At 30.2% G+C, this 9,336-nt stretch overlaps 1 protein-coding gene across 2 annotated transcripts in view; it reads left to right on the forward strand.

Moving 5' to 3' along the window:
- LOC107457328 (neurogenic differentiation factor 1-like) overlaps positions 1 to 5,887 on the forward strand; it is a 70,304-nt gene extending 64,417 nt beyond the window's left edge. For both annotated transcript variants that reach the window (XM_021145404.3, XM_071179581.1), the window contains exon 3: positions 3,367 to 5,887. In XM_021145404.3, the coding sequence (XP_021001063.1) occupies positions 3,584 to 4,354 (771 nt within the window). In that variant the 5' untranslated portion in view covers positions 3,367 to 3,583 and the 3' untranslated portion in view covers positions 4,355 to 5,887. The remainder of the gene's footprint in view (positions 1 to 3,366) is intronic.
- Positions 5,888 to 9,336: the final 3,449 nt, after the last annotated feature.

Below are 9,336 nucleotides of genomic sequence, written 5' to 3' on the forward strand. Positions count from 1 at the left end.
ATATATATATAGATAGATATAAAATGGAAAGTTTCCACTGCTCATTAAATTTTATGTGTTTGTATAATGAAAAAGATAAAATTCAAAAGATTGAATATTGATAAGCTTTTGCTTCTATAGATGCAAAGCAAAAAGTTATTTGACCCAGTGATTATTCTTCTGCTGCAATATATTTCAAACACAGCATTTCCCAAGATATTTTTTTCCAATTGAAAAATGGAAAATACTTTCTGTTATCACTAAAATTCTTTCATTTTTCTCACCATGGCATACGCACATAACAAAAAGGAGTGCATTTATATATACAAGCAGTCATTTTATTCAAACTTTGCATGAAACAGTTGTTCATATTTGAGAGGTATTTTAAAATGAAAATTCCTCTCCCATAGAATGCTGGCACCTGATACTAAACAAAACACTCGTTTCTAGATATATTGCACTTTAAAACATGCGTTCATTTATTGCTGACATGTGCCAGGAATTTGCAATAAAATATATCATGAGCTGCTCTCAGTATATATGAATTTCTGTATGTTTTTTTTCTTTGGTGCATGAAATTGTAAATACTTTGTGTTGCGTGGTTTTTATCATCTTTTATGGCTATGGGAATAAGGAATACGTAATGCTTAAAAACTTTAAGGTCATTTTTATAACTTAAAACATTAATGTAATTACTTAAGTTTCAATAAGGAAAAAACTATGTTCTTTTTTTGCAAATAAAGCTGAAGACAAAGGATAAAAACCAGTGGAGATTGCCCCATTTTGAACATCAGACTGTGTGCCTTGGAATTTTATAGCCTTAATGTCCATGGACAACTGGAATACAAGACTTTTATTCATATAAATAATTTATTCATATAAATAAATAATTTTTTAATAAATATCTAGCGTGTATATACGAATATAAAAATTTTATATTCATAAATAATACATGTCTAATTAAATTTTACCTTACACTAAAAATTAATTCTGGTTTAAGAGCAACTGTTCGTCTACTCATTTCACAAAAAGCACCTTCCACATCACAATAAAATTGGGTATACACTTTCCATTCGACAAAATTTCTCGTTAACTGCAAACAATACTCCCATATAAATTTGAAAGAAAGTATTCCAAATTTAGAGTACAAACCTTTCTCAGTTTTCACTGTTGTTTCCTGTTTAGTGCTGAGATATTTAGATTGTGATTAAAAAAGAAGGCGTAATCCACACTATTTAATCCGAGCAAATAGGAATAACAAAATGATTCAAAGAGCATCCATTTAATTATTTGCACGGTATTTCATTCGGGGCACGTGCCCTATTGTTGCACCTAGTGGTCACAGACATCCCAGCCAATCCCTAAGACCCCAGAGAATAAAGAACGCCCTTTAATTAAGAACCAAAAGACTACTCTGATCTTTTGCGGTTCAAAATTCTATAAAAGGGGTGTTGAAGATAACTGGTTGCTTAAGAAATACGCAGATCTCAGATGTGAGAGGTCAAATAATCTCATTTTCAAGTGCATTATTTCGCTAATGCTACCTTGCTACATTGTGGTTTATGACTGTTATGTTGAAAAGATTTGCTATTATTATTTTTGCTGATTTCTATTATTTGGTTTTTCCTTGTTTTATTGTTCAGTTTGCGAAATGATAATGTCGTTGATTTAGGTAAGGGTCGGCTATTTTGAACTACATCAAATTGATGTTATGGTTAGCGTAAGTGTCTCTCGAAAAACAATTTGTTTAAAATAGAAAAGGAAATAGACTAACATTCAGACAGACACACAGAGACAGAGGTTTGGTTCGTGTATTTGACTTTAAAGGCATTTTATTTCATAAATGCATTTTCAATTGAAGTGTATGTTTTTATGCACCGTTATTTTTAATCTAAGAAATTATGTATTAGTACAAAGTTGAAGTCACTTTTAAATGTAAAATAACCACTTACTTTGATAATTGTTACTAATAGGAAGTGTAGAATAATCATTTACTTTTAAGCATCTTCCTGCAATTTGGTGTTTCTAAATTTACTGGTGTTTCAAAATTTACAAAATTATTATTTGTCGCATAACTGTCAGTACTAAGCTCTTCCATCACATTAAACTGTTTTGATGGATTTCAATTAGCTTATACAAAATCTATGTAATAAAAATTTTTTATATGGACTAACTTAGCTGAAGAAGATTACAGGTGATTGCTTTATGAACATAGAAACAATAGCTTTAGGAAATACAGAAATAGCTGGAAGCTGACTACAACGCGCATTTCATAATAAAAACCATGGTATTGATTGATTTTGTTAAAAATAATGAAGTTCCAAACATATTGCTGAAATGACATTACATTCAAATTGCTAAGTTTTTTCAGAAGTAGGGGAGAGTGGGGTCAATTGTAACAGGGTACGATTGTAACAGAGCAAAAATTTCGAGTGTCGGGTTCTAGATTTGGTTCCTAGGTGGCGCACAAGGTGTATTTAATAAATCTACATGTACACCCCTGATGGCAACCATTTTTATGTACTTTTGAAAGAGTTACATCACAAAAGATATTTTCACGCCACGCAAGTACTTTTTTTGGTATTAGAATATTATATTGTAACAAAGTAATTTTGTTTAAACAAATAAAAATTAGTAACCGAATATGTAAGTGGACACCTTAATTAACATTTCAATAAAAAAAAGATTAGTTTTGCTAATTAACTAGCATTGTTTTTAACAAATGAAGCTGAAATGGCGTCTTGGGGACAATTGTAACAATAAGTAAAGGGACGATTGTAACAGCTGAAAATAAATAATCTTATGTTTACAAACCATTACTTAACTCTTTAAGAACCACCAATAGTTTCCTATATCATTTATATTATGTTGCATGTGCATTATTTTATTTGTCACCTTTCACAGCATAAATTAAAATTTTTAACCCCTTAAAGTTAAAAGTTTAACCCTTTAGGTCTCTGCTCATTATTATTTTTACTCCTAAAATATCACTACTATTTTGATCAATAAAAAAATATATCACAACTATGATAATATGTATAATTAACTATGTTTTAGTTGAATTTATGAACTGTTACAATTGACCCCGTAAGTGGGGACAATTGTAACAAGTGCACGACTGTCAAAAATTGTTAATAACTAATATAATAACATTTAAAATAAGGTATTTATTTTTTTTTCTAGTAGAGGATAGTCTACTTTACTCGTCTGTCAATTAATACTAATAATATATTGGATTTTTTGTTAGTTAAAAATAGTTAAGTAAAAAATGTTACAATTGACCCCACTCTCCCCTATAGTTTTTTCGTATACTTTTTTTTTGTATCTATCAAAATTATTAAAATAAAAATTATTCTAAATGGTAATTTGTTTTTCTTTTGTTTCCAGGTACCTTGAAAGGGAAGGAAGCCGAGAGGAATACTGGTGTTAATCACTAATCGGTGGTATTTCGTCAAATGTCAAGCTATAAAGCAGCAATTTGTGTTTATACACGAAGACGAAAGCACGCATCGAAATTACCAGTACGAAATAAATACCATTTGTAATATTGTTTTAGCATACTCTTAACTGGATCCACAAAATTGAGTATCATAACTCTCGGAAAATGGCTGTCAGTACGTCTTACGCTATGGAAGACAATGTTCTTCACACACCAAAGTTTGTCGAAACTAGTTTCGATTTCAGTTCCATATTCGTTTCCAAAGATCTCAACACTGAAATCGATGATAGCAGTGACGCAATAAACATTACAGATTGCCCAATCGATATGTTAGACCAAAAATCCATGGACACAGACAACCTAGAATCATCTTCTTCTGCGGAAGATTCCGTTGTGCCTGAAAGTGCAGAAAACGTCTCGATAAAACTTCCCAACTACAATCTGAGGCAGAGGTCTATAAAGAACCGCATCGAAACAGAAATACGGCGGAAAATATCCAAAAAGACGCCGAAGCCAAAACAAAAACCGGCACCTCTGAGCAAATACAGGAGAAGGACAGCAAACGCGCGTGAAAGAACTCGTATGCAAGAGATTAATGATGGATTCGAGAAGCTCCGGAAGGTAGTGCCACAGTTTCCCACCAAGCCTGGCCATGACAATACAAAGTTGACAAAAATAACCACTTTGAGACTAGCTGTGAACTACATTGCAGCTCTCACTCAAATCCTGGTTCAGGCAGACGCTGCAGGCAGCGGAACTGCACCTAATGACAGGCTTGTGGACAACGTGATGCACCAACACTCTTCCATAGATGCCATAGATTCTACAGATCTCCTAGGGGCAGGGCTGGGCGCCGTATATGACTGTACCGAATTTTTGGACGACTCTTTTGATCTCATTCTTAAGTCAGATGGTGACAGCCTCCCACTTGAGTAATGACATAAAACGTGTAATCAAATAGTTCATTATTGTGCGTAACTCAGAAGAAATGAGTGTGACTTATCAACATTAAATGTGACTTAAACTCAAACTATACATTTGTTATGTCTTTATGCAGCACATTTTTCATGATAGATCGCTTAGTTTTGTGCTATGAATGTGACTTTTTATTGATTGTGCAACCCTATGAAAACATTATTGATTTCATCAAAAGAGTGAGTTGATCTTTTTATAGGCAATATGCATGTTTTTTTTCTTCAAAAAATAAATCACGAAAAATTTGGCTTTTAATATTAGTGAAATCGTATTTGTGTGATCAGGCATGCATGTAATTTATATGTTAACTTATATACTTTAAAATTGAAAAGAAAAATAGAGTTATGAAAACAAAATTAAATTTCTAATATGAAATATTGGTGCTATGCTTTTAACAATTATAAATTGTTTGGAAACATTATATTATAGTATTGTTCAAATGTCTTGAAAAAAAGGGTCAAGTTAAACAATATTATCTTGAAAAATGAGTTATTTTTCGTCAATATAATACTTAATTAAGGACCAAGCAATTTAGCATATTATTGAATCTTTTATTCTGAGATCGGCAAAACTTGCCAAAAGGTCATGTTACAAAATTCCTTTATTTCTGCACTGGTAGCATTCTGGATGTTTATTCGCCTTTAAACTTTGAAGAAAGCAGTAATTTAAAGTTCTAAATTAATTCAGAAAATAAAGAATTCGTATTTAAAACGAAAATTAATGCCAAAATATCTTCAGGCGAAATATTTTTAAAACAATTCAAAGAAAATGAACATATCATTCAATATGAGCGACTATTCATAAAGTTCGATAAATAATTCTGCATTTGAAATTATTTAATGGAGAAAAGTGATGGATTATTACGGATGCTGGAATTCTCAGCATTGTTTAAAAACTATGTATAGAAATGTGATTTTCCGGTGATACAATTTTTATTCTTGATTATTTTTCTTATGAATAGAAATATTTGCTGGAAAATGTATGGCTGGTCATAGATTTTTCGCTTTATGTGGTAATCAAAACTTTTAATAATTTTTTTTTCGTTTTTTGTTTATAAATATATATTATCTTTCTGTGACTTGTAAAGAGAAAATCAATCAAAAATATTTCTATACATATTTATAAGAATTTGATTTTAGATTTTAAAGTTTAATCATTTTGTTTCTTTTTTATTAAAAAAGCTGTATTCATATACTATTTTTATTCCTTGAAATATTTATTCCTTATCAATTAAATAAATTTCTGGGATCTTTTTTTTTTGTTATCCCTCAAATTATCATCAAGATGACTTTAAAAAGGAAACAAAAATTATGCATTCCTTGGATTTTTATGTTTGTGAAATTTATAAATTTTTTTGCCCAGTGATGTTCCTTGTTATGTTTGTTTACTTAATTATTGTTTAAGAGCTATGTTTTGTTTTTTGTCAGCATTGCTGGTCGATGGCTGATATTTGTTTGCTTTTTGTTTTTATGAAATAAATAGATGGCTGGGGAATTGACTTTCTCATTATTTTTAAATTTATATTGAACTTTAATGTCAATAATTGTACTTTAGGGACTCCGAATGGAAATGAGTTAAGCTTTTCGTTTCTGACAACAAAAACCATTTTTACTACTGAAATATTAATTTATTTCTTTTTTTAAACAGTCACATGTGAAATCTATTGTGCAAAATGTTTGCTAACGCTAGTAATATATTTCATGCACATAACTAGTTCTAAAATAAAGTTAAAGTTATTAAAAATTATATTAGATGTTTAAAAAATGAGCGACGGTTTGAAAAATCAATTCAAGTGAAAGGGATGGAGAATATACAGTTTGCTGCGTTCTGCTCAGAAAAACAGAAATTTTTCTTAACGAGCTTTAGAATTAGTTACGAAGATTATCAACAAATTACGCTGCTCTATGAGAAAAAATTATAAAAACATTTTTTTTAAAAATAGCTGACTTTCGCAGAGGCAATAAAGTGCAATCTAAAGATAATTATCAGCGAAAGAAAAGGTTTCATTAAAATTGGCGAATGTCGTTAAAGTACTATAAAAAAGACGTATAGTTTGTCTACGGTAAGAACTTCCCCCGTCATAAAGTCAGAGGCTATCTGCTGCTATGGAAACAAGAATAGTGCATTTCAGGAAGGGTAGCTTCTCTTCATTCTAGGGCTAGACCGGAGAAAAAGATTCCCTCTCTCGCCGACCCGACCCAAAGCCTGTTCTAAACAATGGTATCTCATCCCTACTTAAAATAGCTATACCTCATTACCATAGTCACCACTACGGGTCCAGAAGAATGGCTAAGGTAGTTCCTACTTTAGACAAACTATATAGAACTCGCATACATTTAAAATCTATAAATACAACTTACTCGTAAGCGAAACTAGAAGGCTTTTCTTCATAAAATAATTACCAAACCTTCTTCCAAGGTTTTTCCTACAAAAATGCCAGTTACAATGACCTTAGTTTCACGATCGTTGACCGTGATAATATTTCGCCCGATTTTGATAATGAATTTTTGCCTAAGTACTACTCGTGGTTCTTATTATGTAGATTCTAATATTTTGATTTTTGACTAAGGTTTTATAATTTTTACTAAAAGCAATGAATAATAAACGCCAAGCATGTTTATTATTCAAGCCTTCAGTTCAATCTGCAGTTACATATTAAAATTAAGACAAAATTGTTATTGAGAACTGACTTTCTTACATTTTAAAAGCTTAAAATGAAAAACCGAGTGCTTCGAATGCAATGATGTTTCTTTGAGTTTTACAAATGCATCCATATGTTTGGAGGGAAGAAAAAACATTTTTCATAATAAGAAGTGTTGGAAATAGCTACTTTATGGACTTACTGAAAGTGAACTGAACATAATATATATCTTTGATGTAATGTATTCAAGAAAAATGGAAGTCGGTTCTTTACTGGCGCTAAAGTGGAAATGGGTTACGAACATTCAATCCACGAACGGCAATTCTTTATATTCAATGGTCGATCGTAAACTCCTTTTAGGTTTCCTATTTTATACTGTTTACTATGTCATTCCATACGTTAAGTTTAAATTTTGAAAAATATTCTATTTATGATCCTTATGAGTTTAGTAAATATTTTCTTCCGAAGAAAAATATTTCTTATTTATGACTTTCAGAAGTGTAATATAATTCCGATGGGATATGTTGATGTCTTCTTTGTAAATATCTAAAAGAGTATATAAATGTTTACGGCAGAAAGCAATTGATTTAAAATAGCAGCATTTAAAGTAAAGCTATTAGAAATTTAAATACATTCTAAACGGATAAAATCACCGTTAAAAAGTAGGTGCTCACGCATAATTTCATCGCTAGCAAACATATGAAGAATTCCATCAATAAATGCTAAAATGTTATATTAAATTTAATAGTATAGTAAAATAAATAACTTATTTAAATTTGTTTTCAAAATTCTATAAAATAATTTTTGACTGAAAAATATTTAAGAAGCATAAAAAGAAAATTCTGCTACTATTCTAAATGATATAGCTCTAAATATTAGCGTTCCTGTCACATTGTACAAACTGAGGTATATTTACAAATTTGAATATTGTGATCGTATTCAACAGAAAAGAAATGATTTACACTTAATTTTGATAAAATACCACTTTGTTTCAGACCAAAATTAGTCAACAAAGGAGGATAAAAACAAACTTTAAGCAAACATCTTTATTTAATTTTCAAAAATAAACTGAAGTATACAATATTTGGCAGTATCTTTCAAAGTTTGTGAGATATTGAAATGTCATCCAATTAGGACGGAAATGATATTGTTGTCACTATTCTATAATTTTAGTTATTTTTTTTACAAAATTATAAAAATATAATTCAGGCAATTCTTTAAAAAGGTGGTAAGGATAAATATCTTTTATTTATAAAAAATAATGTCACTTTCAGCATTAATCAAATCAGTTTTTGTCAGTCGAAACATTGAGTTTCTTAAAAAATAATCAAAATTCAAATAAATGTACAGTATTAAAGTATTATATACAGTAAAGGTAATACTTGGGTATTTTTTGCATATACGCTAAACACAGTAGAAACGTTTCTGTCGCCTAAAACTAAAAATCCCTTGAAGAGTTTATTTAGAAGTGTGTTTTGAACTATCACGTTGAAATCAAGTGTATATACTACTGAATATAAATGTAGTTAAAAAAGAGAATTTTTAAAAATTCCCGTACTTGTCCCTGCGAAAAACCATGCAAAAAATGAAATTCTATTTTTTTTCTGTTAGTCTATAGTTCAAAACATGCGCGGTAAAACCATGACCACGCATAAAAAATTGAAGATAATTATTTTAAAAACATAACACATCGTGCATAATGCGGTGTAAAATGGGAAAAAATCTAATTTTGAGATAAATGCATTTAAGGTATTAAAGTATGTCCACTTTTATTTTGTTTTATGTTGTAACCACCATGTTAGTATATCCACTTTTATTACCTTGCGCAAAAATTGCAATTACTCTGTAAATAATTGTAGTACAAACGAAAGTAAAATAATTTCAGAAAGCTAGAAGTACAGAAATTCCAAATTTATAATAAACTAATTTTTGAAAAATTTTCCAAAAACTATGTTTTTACACTTTATAATTTAAAAAGAAAACAAAACTGCGCGTTATGAGACTCGTAAAAAGAAATGACAAGTGTCAAAAAAATTTCTTCAAACTTTTAGATACAGTAACATCTATTTTTTCGCATTTTATTACATCAACGACAAAAAGGGTGGGATAATACCACTAACATATATATATATAAATATATAAATACAAGAAAACACTAGGTCGTTGGGCTACCGAAGCGGGGGTGCCACCCCCTCCGCAGAGGATCAAAATTGTGATGGCATGTCTTCGGATCATCCTCCGGGATGTTTCCCAGACCGTCGCCAATAGCCCATTGTGCAGCTCTAGTGCGACGTAAATTAAC

This window comes from Parasteatoda tepidariorum, chromosome 4 (assembly GCF_043381705.1).
Source record: "Parasteatoda tepidariorum isolate YZ-2023 chromosome 4, CAS_Ptep_4.0, whole genome shotgun sequence".
Lineage (NCBI taxonomy): Eukaryota > Metazoa > Arthropoda > Arachnida > Araneae > Theridiidae > Parasteatoda > Parasteatoda tepidariorum.